This window comes from Candoia aspera, chromosome 2 (genome assembly GCF_035149785.1).
Source record: "Candoia aspera isolate rCanAsp1 chromosome 2, rCanAsp1.hap2, whole genome shotgun sequence".
NCBI lineage: Eukaryota > Metazoa > Chordata > Lepidosauria > Squamata > Boidae > Candoia > Candoia aspera.
Window position 1 is genome coordinate 41946839 of NC_086154.1, and position 14155 is coordinate 41960993.

At 40.2% G+C, this 14155-nt stretch overlaps 1 protein-coding gene across 1 annotated transcript in view; it reads right to left on the reverse strand.

The window, feature by feature from the left end:
- The window catches only part of LOC134489160 (netrin-4-like), a 63980-nt gene continuing 49825 nt past the window's right edge, over window positions 1-14155 (reverse strand). The window contains exons 6-10 of the mRNA XM_063291670.1: window positions 8202-8415; window positions 6938-7074; window positions 4778-4846; window positions 2758-2928; window positions 1-498 (exon numbers count right to left, since the gene is read on the reverse strand). Of these exons, the coding sequence (XP_063147740.1) occupies window positions 362-498; window positions 2758-2928; window positions 4778-4846; window positions 6938-7074; window positions 8202-8415 (728 nt within the window). The 3' untranslated portion in view covers window positions 1-361. The remainder of the gene's footprint in view (window positions 499-2757; window positions 2929-4777; window positions 4847-6937; window positions 7075-8201; window positions 8416-14155) is intronic.

A 14155-nucleotide genomic window follows, 5' to 3' on the forward strand; every position in this document is an offset into this window, starting at 1 on the left:
TAGCATAATGTAATCTTGGCCTCAGTTACAAGTTTATGTATTGGTGGGTTTGAAAGCTCCGGATACTATAATCATAAAGCAAGCTGTATGCCAGGCTGTGAGCCTAGGGATGAGGTTAATTAAGCAGTAAGTTTTTTTTACAAGTGTGTGTACCTGTGTGCGAAAAAGAGAGGATTATTGTCTTGGAAAAAATGGAACAAGATTCCTGCCTAAAATGCTTAAGGGAATGGAGAAAAGAGAGTTCGCTTTTAAATTCTGCTTAATGATAAATGTTCTGATTAACCATTAGAGAACTAACTAGGCTTTTCACTGCCATATTACTAACATGTAAAAGTTTGTGACTTGACTTGGAAAAAATACGTTATTTGCATCCAGTTCGAAGTATGTCTGCTACAAGTTTCCCCCAGTGAGCTTTCCAGGGCTTCACCAAACTGTTCATGTTCACAAGGAGTTTGTTCGTCCGTGCGTCTTCCTGTCCTGCTATTAAGTAGTCTATACCTGGTTTGAAAAAGGATTACATATTGTGAGAATAGATTCTTAATATTCATTGTCTACAGAACCAAAGATTGTTCAGAAGGCTTTACACGGATGATATTAAGATCATTCATTAAATTTCCTTCCCCTCCCTTTCCACCAGAACAGAGTGCTCAAGATGACTTAAAATGCAGAATCCTTAACTACAAGGCTAATGAGTTGGCCTTGCATAACAAGATTTGTACTTAACCTAGACTGGGAAATTAAAAATCCTGGAAGAAAGCAATAGCAAATTGCTTTCATAGTGTTGCCAAGAAAATACTGGGGCATGTCCACGAAGTCCTCAAGAGTTGAACTCAACTCAAAGGAGACTTTATTTTCAAGTGCACTTGTGGCACCATGTGAAGCATGTAATTTTGGATTGGGGAAAATGTTTTAAAAAGTGAGTGCAAATAATTAATTTGATATGCAAGTCAAAATGGTGCAATGGATTGTAGGGATAGATTAGTTGCCAACTGAATTGTGAAAAATAACAATAGTTACTGGTTCTATAAAATAAACTAAAAAGAAAAAAGACTGACAAACATCTAGAGAGAAAAGTGGAACAAGATTCAGGCTGCTTCATAGGGCCTCTGCTATGAAGAATTAAAGAATGAGGAGAAGTCAACAGGATCTGCATATATGTACATGCATATTTTTGGTGAGTTCTCCAAGGCAGTCTTATAACTTGTGCCCTTCAGAAGGACTGGATTTAACTCTCGTAGTCTCTAGTCAGCACAGCCAGCCTGCAGGAGTTAAAGTACAACTTATCCAAGGGCACCAGGATGTGGGCAATAATTCCTAGTTTGCTCCTGCATCACAAGATATCACATCATATATCCAGTCTTATGCTAGTTCACAGTGGGCTAGTTGACACATTGTGCTAAGCCATTGTTGGTTTAATTATGGTTTAGTGAATATACCATGATTGTCCAAATGCACACCACAATATAGTAAACCATAAACTGTAGTTGAAAAACTGCAGTGGGTGGGTTCACACAACATGCTAAGCCAAACCCAAAGAAGCTATGTGATGGCTTGGTGTGATGTGTGAAGCCAACTACTATGTCTAACCCAACATCATATTTAGGAAGTAGTAAGAAAAAATGTGACTTTATTGATGTTTCTAATGTGGTGTTTTTTAAATGGATGCAGCAGTTCCACTGCATGATTCCATAAATTGAGGATTATGATTTAAGGCTGTTGGATGGAACCCTCAGGGCTGCAGCGGACCTTCTAGACTAAGAAAAGCACCAGCATTTATTTTAAAGGACAGCTGCTTCACCTGGTAATCACTTCCAACTCAATGCTGGCCCATAAAGGTCCCAAGAAAATGTTCAGGGCTAAAATGGATACCAGTCTGCTTTTTCATGACATATACATAGATATCCCTGCCACCTGGAGGGGTATTTTCATAAACAGAGCCCCAAACAGTTATTCTTCTACTCAAAATCTCATGCATGTCACCTATCTGCATTCAGTAAGGACCCTCACACACCATTCTGCTCAGGCAGAGCGGACTGAGCCACTCTTCTTTTGCACACACATACTGAGCCCTCAAAGCTCAACGATGATGTCCCTGAAATCCATCGACATATCAGTGGAATTCAGGAGTAGCCAGACCTGCACTTTTTATTAAAGAAATAGCAAACAATAGATCTGCTATGTCTCCATTGTGCTTAATGTACCTACGTGGCTTTCATGAAAAATGCATAAAAGGGAAAATACGTAGTCCCATCCATTGAGGACACCTCTGCCTCACAGCCACGCCACCTGTGCCCTTTGTAGCCCCTCCCCAAATGGATAGGAAAAAAAAATACAGCCCCCAACTGCAGGGAGGAAGCTGCCATATACATTACCAGCAGTAATAATCTGGCTTGCTTGATTTGGGCTTAGCAACCATTATGGTTTGTTTCACTAAGCATATTGCACCAACCCTGACTTCAGCAAACCATTGTTAAACAAACTTGGCTTAGCATAATGCATGAACCCAGTATCTGAATCAATCCCCTGGTCCATGTGCTGGCTGACAGCAACTCTCTAAGAGAAATCTTTCCTTCTGCTGCCTGAGCTCTTTAACCAGAAGGGCCGGAGATGGACCCTAAGCCCTTTAGCATGCCCACACTATGCTCCAGCAGTGAACTAAGGGGTCTCTTCTGTGCATATGAATTGGAAAAACACTGGTTTTATGGTTGTGTGTTAAAGACATGATAGTGATCCTCAGCTTGCTAGAAGAATACTTACCAGGATTTAGGATAGGACATGTACACCCCCGGTTGGTCCAAGAATCTGGATATATACTTCGGTTAGTCCTGGCGATTTTTACTTTGCTAGATTTCAGAACCTTCTTTATCTTCACAATCACTTCAGCATGGGTTCCTTTGTCATGAGCAGATAGAACTTTTGCTCTTAGAACTGCAAAACAGCACAATGCACTACCTAAGTAATTTCAAGTCTTCCTTGAACCAAGCTTGAGCTCAGATCACTACACTGATGCTGTTTCCTGGCAAGAATATGGACGTGGCTTGCCACTTCCTTCTTCTGAATTTTTTTTTCTCACTTGCCAGTCTTCTCTATAGCCCTGGGTTTTCCTAACGGTCTCTTGACCAGTGCTAAATAGGTCTGATCCTCCTTAGCTTTTATCAAGATTATCCCAGCTCAGTTAGGATGCTATAGCAGATTTAACCAAAAGGCCCTGCCTTTTTCACGAGTTCCTTGGGAGAAGCCGAAGGGCTTTTCAGCATTTTTAAAGCCCAGCTAGGTTGTAAGTGAACATAAATTACATTACAGCAACTGCATAAGGAACATCAGAACAGAACTAGAGCAGTATTGCAAAGGAAGGGGGTTCACACTTTCCATCATGTTGCAATCTTAATCTTAAAAATCTGCCCTCACCAAACTACAGTACCTGTTCACTATTGGTATCAATATATATAATCGCTGCCAGGCAGATGGCTGTTATCCCCTTCTATTATTTATCTGCTACCTAAGGATTGATTCCCTTAGAATGAGAATAGCATGAAACCAATGATGCAACTCTGTTACTGAAGTTAAACAGGCCTGCTCCCAGGAGCAGTATGAATGCAACAGGAATCACACAGAACAGGGGCAGGGAACCCCCATTTGTAGCTGCCAGAGGCCACTTGGTGTGGGCAAGTTTGAACCTTTGAGCCTTTTTTAAATTGCTTTTTGAGGATTAGAAGGTTGAGCATCGATTTCACCCTTAAAAGTTCAGAAATCCCTCCCTCCAAAACCAGGCTGATTTCCCCTATTTTGGTGGGTTTGAAGGGGCAAAAAGCTATCTTAAGCCTCTGCAAAGTTCAAGGCAATTATTCGACTCCTTATAAATCTTTCCTCCCTCTTCACCTTAAAATATAAGAACCGGGGCCTTGCCCACTCCAAAGATGATATGACATTACTGGCTGCAACCACCAGGCATGGCACAAATCAGCAGCATCAGTGGGGTGGGGATCTTGAAACAGGCAAGAAGGCAGATGTGGCATCATGATTCAAGCCCCACCCTTTTGCATGTGTGTCAATGTCACACACATGTGTACAAAAAGGATAGAGCTTGCATTGCTATGCCACATCAGCCATCTTGACTGCTTTGACCCCATCCTGCAGATGCTTCTGGCCCAAAGACAAACTGCAACCTACTCACCCACCCATCCTGGTGTAGAAAGTAAGGAAGATGAGCTCTGCAGAATATGCAAGAACCGTTACCTAGGCAAAAAGGGCTGAAATGTTTTTTAAGCCCTGAGAAACAAGATAACTCTGGGAAATTGTCAGGCAGATGCCTCCCTGAGTATAATTCACTGGAGTATAAGAAGAAGGAGAAGGAGGAGGAGGTACAACATGATCAGACTTGCAGGATTCTGTTGTTACAGACAGTGTCAATGAAAGTAGCCTTCCTGTGGAGTTGATTTCCTGGTCTGGTCTACCTAGTGGAGCAAACATCTAAAGAAGGTTTCCACCCCAATACAGAAAAGTCACACTGTTAAGGAGGGCAGAGTGTGTAATTAGGATTGGCCAAATGGTGTGCATGAATCAGCCCATTCTGTGTATGGATAAGGAAAACTTTAAAAGGCTTTACTATGGCCTCTTTGGCATTTATTGACTAATTTTGATTTAGGAGGATGCCTAGAAGCTAAGTTTCTTTGACCCAGAAGTATTCTGTATTCAGAGTTCAGAATTTTGGAAGATGGAAAAAGCAACAAGAAACTTGTTCTGCGTTTCATTTTTTAAAGTAATTTCTCTCACTTACCGTAGGCGTATTTCATCTGACAAAAATTGCTGACGCTTCCTAGGATCCTCTCTTTGCATACACACTTTTCTAGCCGGGAAATCATAAACCAACGTGTCAAAGAAGATAGGTTGCATTAAAAAAGAATAAGGGAGAGGGAGAGGGAGAATCCAGTCACTCAGATTTTCGTAACAGCTTATAATAAATTAATGCTTACTTAAGAAACAGCTGTGGAGTGTAAGCTACAAAGTTGAGATATTGTCTAAATTTTTCCAGTTGTGAAAAATAACTAAATGTAAGCATTCAATATGGGACGCGGTGGCGCTGCGGGTTAAACCGCTGAGCTGTCGATCGGAAGGTCGGCGGTTCGAAACCGCGCGGCGGGGTGAGCTCCCGTTGCTCGTCCCAGCTTCTGCACACCAAGCAGTTCGAAAACATGCAAATGTGAGTAGATTAATTGGTACCGCTACGGCGGGAAGGTAACGGCGTTCCGTGAGTCATACTGGCCACATGACCCGGAAGTGTCCTATGGACAACGCCGGCTCCAAGGCTTTGAAACGGAGATGAGCACCGCCCCCTAGAGTCGGACACGACTGGACTTTACGTCAAGGAAAACCTTTACCTTTACTTTAAGCATTCAATATATTTAATTCACCTTCTCCAATCTGTTTAAATCACCTCTGCTAGTAGGATTTAGAATAATGGGTTATAAATGCCCTCCCCTCTTCTCTCCCAAAATGACTGTTTCTTTTTTATTTATATTTTTATTTATACAATTTATAGCAGGGCTTCTCAACCTTGGCAACTTTAAGAAATTCTGGGAGTTGAAGTCCACAGATCGTAAAGTTGCCAAGGTTGAGAAACACCGATTTATAGGCTGCCTGACTCCAAACAACTCTGGGCAGCTTATAATTAAAAGTAAAAAATACAAAACACACACAAAAAGAATCGTAAACAGCCCCAGAAACAACATATAACCAAAGAAACCACATCCAACGGGAGCTCTACCTTCACTTTGCCCCAGACCCTGCTAGAATAGCCAGGTCTTCAATCCCTTCCTGAATGTCATCAGGATGGGAGTCATCCAGATCTCTGGGGGAATATCATCCAGAGGGCAGGTGCCATCACAGAGAAAGCTCTATTATTTCTTTAAAAAATAGTCCAGCAATGATATGACCCACCATCCTAAATATATAGATGTCTACAGGTTATGACAAATCCAGCTAAACTCAAATATACACTTGTGATGAAATGATAGATTGCTGCATTAGAATTAAAGCAGAAAGACAGGAAAAAGCTAAGGGACTCTAAGAGAAAACTTAGAGTGAGGAAAAAGGTAGTTGAAAGTTGGACAGCTTAAAAAAAAGAAGGAAAAATAAATAACCTGCATATAAAAAATAAAAGAAGAACACCAATAGTAGTCAAGTCTGCTGGTGGTATTGCATGCAGGTGTTATAAGAGGCAGAGCTTGCATTACAACAGCACCACACACATTTTCATGACTTACCCCCTCCCACTCCTGTCCCCCTTTTGCATCATTAAAGCACACCAAAGAAGTTTTGTTGATGTCCTTCTTTAAAGACAATTTATATCCTATGTTGTCTGCTCATACAGTGTAATTGTTACATAAAGTTTTGTTTATCAACAGGTCCTCTGAGTGAATGTGGGGCAGAATACAATAAAATGCCCCCCAGCACAGGCACAGGCACAGGCACAGGCACACACACAAATCACACAATCTAAAATATTATGCTACTAGGAAAAGAATGGATGAGAGAGGAGATAATTTCAGTATTTTAAAAAAATCTGAATTTTTCATTATGTTTTGGTGGGAGCAAGATTTTCAAAGTATACTGTTTATCTCCAAAATAAACATTGACCAAATTAGGTCACTTTTGATCAAATAAACCCTGTTTTACCACAATGCTCAACTGGACATCCTTAAATGCATGTTCACTTAGAACATCTAATGTTGGGATTCCACCAGTTTTAAAAGAAGTTAGGCAGTATATTCCATACTCAGAATGAATATGCTGCTATGAAAGTTCCTAGAACTTTTATCATTTAGCCAATGCTTCATAAATAAAATGATAAATATTGCTAAGTATTCTGAAATGTTCTCATACCTTATCAAAGTAGTCATTTGTCTCAGTCTGTTTTTTTGAGGGGAGGGAATCATACCTGGGTGTCTTAAGGCCGAAAACCCCTGCTTATGATCACTCCACTGCCATTCATCTTCGCTTTCATTGGTGGGGGGTTGAAGGAAGTGAGGGATTCTCCCACCAATTGGAATATTGAGAAAAGCTGGATTGTCATAACTGGAAAGAGAAGAGCAGAAAGACAAGAAAAGAGTGAGATTACAGGATGTTTTATTAGCCATAAGAGACACCTGTTTAATCTTTTTCAATAATACAGAAGCAGTGCCAATGAGCCAATTCAACATGGAATGTTTGTAAGAACCAACTGTTAGCAGTTGCTATGAAAAAAGATACAATACTTCTTGGAAAATAATTCATCAATTTCTCACTGCCTGGGAATTCTGCTGATCCACTGGGGTCTGTTGAGGGTGCTGCCCAGAAAGCTGGAATGACTAGGGCCAGGACCTTCTCTGTGTTGACCCCAGTGCTATGGAATCTCTTCCCCTTCACCCTCTTTCATTTATTTTAAAAATAATTTGAAAAAATTTTTAAATCACCATTTCCTTCCTGATATATACTTCATTTTTAAAAAAAATTATTTCCTATCCCCTTTATTATTTTTATAAATAACTCAAGGCAGCGAACATACCTAATACTCCTTCCTCCTCCTTTATGTTAGGTACTGATGGCTATTCTAAGAATCGGATATATTTATAAATCAGTTTATTTATCTTAACTAAAGATGTTATTGTTACTGATCTCTCTAAATTGCCATGGGCTGATTTTACTATAAATATGTGCATACAAATTCAAGAAGTAAATATTTATATTTATTTAAAAATGGAACTCCAGCACGTATTTTCTATTGTTCAGGAAGCTCCACAACTTAATCCTAGAGACAGCTGTGATGGTATTCTTTAAAATCCAAGCATCAGGCGCTGGAGCCAATCTGATGCCACCTTGTGCATGGCCAAGGAAAGCACTGGATCAGCAACAAGGCCCTCCCATAGCTATCCCATTCCCATGTCCTGATTGGCTAAGGATCTCCCCAAGGCAATATCTGATCAGTTGAGCTGCCTATGCTTGATAGTCTGAGGATTTATTGTTTTTAAAATGACAAGTAGCTATTGGCTGGCTTGTTTTAGGGGCTCCTGCCAGCAAGAGGGAGAAGGAATAGCCAGTGTTGCTGGTGGGGGCCAAGCAGGGTGGGTCAGGAGGACCCAAAGCGAATTGCCCTGGAGATCCTTCCCCAACACACTCTTAAGTTTCAAAATGCCCTCCGTTTCAGTAACAGAGAGCCAGTTTACCTGCGGAAACATTCTCCAGTATGCTTGTTACAGTCTCTAGCACAGGCACAGGGTCTGCAGCCGTCTTCTCCAAAGCCCCAATATCCCAGGAGGCACCTGTCGCATCTCGGTCCTGCAACACCTGGCTTGCAGTAGCAGAAGCCAGTCTTCGGGTGACATTTCTGATTCTGGTTCAGCGTTACATTCACTGAGCCCATGGGTTGGCAGGAGCAAGCTGGAAAAGAAAGTGAGTTTTTCTCTTGAAAACTTTCAAGTGAGGGCTCTAGGTCAGGAAGCCGTTAAGTCAAATGAGTTTTAAAGTCATGTTGCAATACTGGTATGACTATTTCATTATTGTGTAGTGCTGTAATTAGGACGAAATATCATTAAATTTCTATTCCAAATATTCAGTAGATACAGCTGTTGCTGATGAATCTCCGCATGCATTTCCTCTTATATGTCCCAAAATACAGAGAACTGGGAAAGCTGAAGGATAATTGTTTTCTGATTCCTGAAGTATGTCAGGAAATATGAATAGGTCAGTTCTGTTTAAATGGAAACCAAATGTCTGCCTCTATCACTAGCCGTAAACAAAAGGTTCACGAAGTATTTGGATTTCTGTAGGAATGAACCTTCTGCCTGCTTACTTAAGATTCTTGATGGCTTTCCTATTCCTAGTGTTGCATTTTTAGACTTGATTTTAGGAACAAAATGTCCTAAACTGGCCAAACCAGAAGGTGGTAAGCCTAGGCTACAACCCTGTACAGTTGGATTGAATAAATCCTATTAAAATTTAAATTGCAACTCATCTACCAATTCATAGGACAGACAGACATGTTAGGAAATCTTCAGTTTCTTTTTCCCATGCTGTTCCCTTGGAGTTCTGTTATTAAGTTCCAGTACAGGAACTTAAATCTTTCCTATATTTGGACTCTCTCCACCCTCTTTCTCACAGAGATTAGTAGCAACTTGGTGTGTGTGATTTAGATTGGGAAACAAGTACAGTAGGTGGAAGTAGATTAAATAGTGCTGCTGGCAGCTATTTCTTTTTTAAGTGAGGAGATCTGGCCATGGATCTTCTCCACCATAAACAGCTGCCACCTTGGTTAAAACAAAGATGTGGGTGCAGCCTACCAGTCATTCAGTGGCCACTTCATACAAGCACACACACGAAAGGTCAGAGATGAACAGTCTAATGGGATCGCCGGAAATGTCAGCTATAGCTTCACAGTTAGTCCTATTCTGGCTAAGGCATTTCATATTTTGAAGAGATGTTTGAGCATTACTACTGAGAGGAAGTCAGTAAAGGAGGACTTGCCTAGTGTTTGAATATTTGAACTTGCTATTCAGGTGAGCAATGGTGATCAGGTGGGAATGTATTTGATCATTATGACAAAACCAGAGGGATATCTTCACATCTGAGTCCTGTTCCTTTCTTTTCCCCAGAGCGCCTGAGAACCTATCCCTGAGGACAAGCCCAGGGACCAGTCTCTGAATGGAAGACTTCTTTTAAAAAGGCTCTCGCTATGGGATTAATAAAGAATTTCATTCAGACTTTTCATCTGCCTTCACTCCCAAACTTGCTGCCCACTGGGGAGAAAGAGCGAGCGAGCGAGCAAGGGTGGTTTTCTCATAAGGGAGCTGAGAACCGCATTGCTCATCTCACAAACATCTGTGCAATCTGCTGTGACAAATTTGTTATTTTTCTCTTAGGTATTTCACAGCAATTTTTATCAGGGTGTTTTCCCAGTGAAAAGAAGCAGATACATGAGTTATTCCTGGAACATGATATCAAACCCTTAGGCATTTTGCTTAATTAAGATCTGTTGGACAAAGTGTGGCACAAATGAAGGCTCATGAGCGGGGGAGCCGTGTGTGGGATTAGCTCCTGAAGATGAAACCTGATTAAAGGACAGCCAGTTCAGCTGTTGACATGTCATCTTCTGGTTTACTGTCAATGTACATAACGAGGGGGAATAAGAGTGCACCCATCAATCAACTTCTGCAAGGCTTGAGAAGGAGCCTTCACTGATGAAAGAACCTGTCCATGTAGATAGGCTCAGACTGTATGAGAAGAAATCCTACTCAGAGTTTGTTCACAGTCTCTTTCAGAATTATTCTAAGTGTGCACAGGGGAACAGAGAGCCTGGGGTATAATCTCATCTTCTCCATTACGGTTCTTTGGATGCCAAGGCATGCAAGGCAGGTTGGAAGCCTGGACTGTTTTTTCTGGCGTGGCGTCAGCACATCAAGAGTTGAGACAGGAAGCAACAGTGTTGAATTTTTCTTTAAAAAAAGGAAGAAACCAGCATCTCTAAAACTGGCTGATAAGACCCCTGAGGAGATTAGTGACATACTTTTGCCCTTTTAGGTACTCTTTCTGCCTACATACATGGCTCCCTCCTCACTGCTCAGTTAGTTATTAGAAAATATAGCTTATACTGTACCTTTTATTACCATGAATAAATATGTCAATAAATACTGTTCATTATCACTGTACAGCAATAAGGTATTCATTACAACAGACATAACACATTTGTGGGATTTTTACCAGATCTAACAAGTTGACAGACTTCCTTTTCATGTATAATTTTTTATTAAGGATTTTGATTACAAGAGTAAAAACTAATACAAACTAAACTTAAAGGAAAAAGAATAGTAAGAAAGAATAAAAAGTGCAAGAAAAAAAAATATGATAAAGAAAAAGAAAAGAAATATATAAAGAAGTGACTTCCAACCTTCATTACAAGTGTAGACAAATTTAGTAACTCTTCACTCCCTTAAGGTTACAAACAGATATCTCTTCATCCCATATCCCATCCCTTATCTATAAGCAAATCCATAGAACATCAACTTTTCAATCCTGGCGTCAGCAAAAAGTCCATAAAGGGTTGCCAGAACTTTGCAAATAAATGTCATATTTTAACCTTGATCAAATAAACAAACTTTATATTCCTTCCTTTTACTCCTAACAGCCTTAATCTTCAGTTCATTCAAATGTTGTGGTAGGATTTGATTTCTCTTCAGTTCTTCAATTCTTTATCCCATTGCACAGACTTCTTCTTCAAGGATTTAACAAGCTTCTTTTGTAGATACAGTAAGAAAACATTTTTCAGGTCACTTGTATTTCCCTTTTGATTTTTAAAACTTCAGCCAGTTTCTTTTGTGTATCCAATAAAGTGTCCTTTTCCAAATCATTCTCTCACCCTGTCATTTGTAGTTCCACTTTTGGTACTTTCTCTGTCTTGTCAGACAAAATTTGCTCCACATTTGTCATTCTCTCATTGACATCTTTTGGACATAATCTATCCCTAGAATCAGACATCATTACTGACACTGTTGATAATATAGTTACTAATTTCTGGTTCCATTCTTCAAAGATCTCATTTAATATTTCCAATGTTATGACTTTTGTGTCATTTTATAAGTCTCCATTTAAAAAAAAAAATCTGTTCAATTATGTCTGATTCTCAGAGACTACCTGGACAAGTCCCTGCAGTTTTCTTGGCAAGGTTTTTCGGAAGTGGTTTGCCATTGCCTCCTTCCTAGGGCTGAGAGAGATGGATTGGCCCAAGGTCATCCAGCTGGCTTTGTGCCTAAGGTGGGACTAGGACTCATGATCTCCTGGTTTCTAGCCTGATGCCTTCACCATTACACCAAACTGGCTCTAAATCTCAACCAACACCAAAAGCTGGCTTGTATTTTTTTTCCCTTCTACTCAGAATCTTTAGTCCCCTCTACTGTCCAGTTTCTAAAACGATAGTCACTTATCTTTGTTATGAACCAAGATAGCCAAAACAAGTCTGTTTCCCATAAGAAGCTATTTATTTTTTATAGTTAATTCCAAAATCTTATAGTACAAGTCAATTATCCAAATTTACCTAGACCCCTAATCCGTTTATAACTTTTTTAGATCAAAATCTTATTTAGTTTTTTGCTGTTTACTTCAAATTCTTTAAGTTTTTAAGCTTGTGATTAATTTTTCTTTTGTTCAGAGCTGGTTAAATTCACCCAGCGACTTTTCACACTTGTCATTCTGAAACTCTCTAATAGCTTTAAGATGGTTAATAGACAATCTTTGAAGGTGATTAGAAAGTGAGGTTTGCAAAGTGTCCTTTAAAAGGCTCTGCCATAATTGTGAGCAAGATTTATTTTATTTTATTTTATTTTATTTTATTTTATTTTTTATCCCGCCTTTATTATCTTTGTTTTATAAATAACTCAAGGCGGCGAACCTACCTAATACTCCTTCCTTCTCCTGTTTTCCTAATCCTTTCATCTCCTGGTGCTCCAACACACGGAAAACTGCTGTCCTGAGGTCTACTCACGAGAAGCAGCCATCCGGAGCACATGCAGGTGATCTCCCATCCTCTCCTTATCTGGAGAGGTTCCGAAGAACCAGTCTACTCACCAGTTCTTTGGTCTTTGCCAGGGTCATCGGCTCCGCTTTTGCGGAGACATCTTCAGTTTGCCATGCCTCCCCCAGAAGTCCCCAGCTGACAGACTTCACAGCAAATATGACAATAAGTATCAACTCTCCAGAAACTCAAACGTGCATTCAGTAACAGCAGAAGCTTCATAGACTTAACATGGCTGGATAAATAGCTATATTGCAGATAGGAAAAAAGATACACACATGCACACAATTAACTTATTGTATGCATATACAGTATGTACAGTATACAGTACGTTTTTCGGGCAGTAAAATGTTTTTGCTAGTCCTCAAACTAATCAGGCAAAAGGGCTCTCATGAAATCACCTACCAACTGGGAAACCAAGAAGCATGAAACGCTAATTAGAAACATCTACTGATGCCAGACAGACATTTAAAGCAATTTTACACGCATAACACTGACAACACATGGTATGTTTTCTCAGTAATTGATTAGAATGAATAGCCAAGAGAGAGAGAATTCATTGTGTTCCACTTTCTAGACATAAGCAGCATTCATACCAAGCATATGCAAACATTGCAAGAAAGAATCATCAGGTGCTTTTAGCCTCATATACTGTAGATGTTTTCTTAGCATCGACCAAATGACTCATAACGTAAGACTACTAGTGACTTCTTTATGCATACTGTATATGCATGGTTTCAGGAGAATACACACACAGTGACAGGGATCCACAAATGTCATTAGCCTTGGTAAATGAGCCAGAAAGTATGGTTGCCAGAATTTGTCAAGAAAGGCACAGTTGCCGTATTTCGAGCATCTTCCAAGTTTAATGTGATTGTGGGAATGAGTCTCTGCCTTTCTTATATGACTAATGTCAAATAAAAAATAATGGGCACAAATGGGAAGCACATTTGTGGAGTTGTATTGAAGCAGCCCCACACAATACTTGGCAATAAGACTTTCAGCATGCGAGCTACACCAGACAGGAAACACAGCCAGATGAGCTAATTCTATTTTATCGTAAGGTTACACTAACAGAATCTTGCAAGTCTGAAAGTATATTTCTCCCCAACATCCCCTTTACAGCCGGAGAAACTAGGGAGGGTCTCTTCTGAGCCTCTTCCCCCGCCCACTATTCAGCGGGCTAAGCTGCCTTTTATCTGACAGTTCCCTTGGCTGCGTCTCTTCCCCCTATCTCCCAAGGTCATTTCCACATACCGTTACATCTACAAGTTACCATCCCCAATAACATAAGAATTAATACTGATTGTCAATCTATATAAGCATATTCATCTTATGCTACTAAAAGAGGGAAACAAGCATCTCTCCTTGTGTGATGCAGTTATTTTGCAAATTTGTACATCTGTGATGCAAGCACATCATCTCATACCTGAATGATGCTTGGAATGCAACTCAGAGTGACTGTCATGAGCACTGATGGTGAGCAGGAGGGGGCCCCTATCCAGGGGGGAAAACGCATGCGTAGTACTGAGGAGTTAAGCAGCCATTCAAAGAGACACAGATCAGACCCGCCTTAACGTTTGAGGTTTATCTGTCTGGGTTTTTCCCACGCTTCTT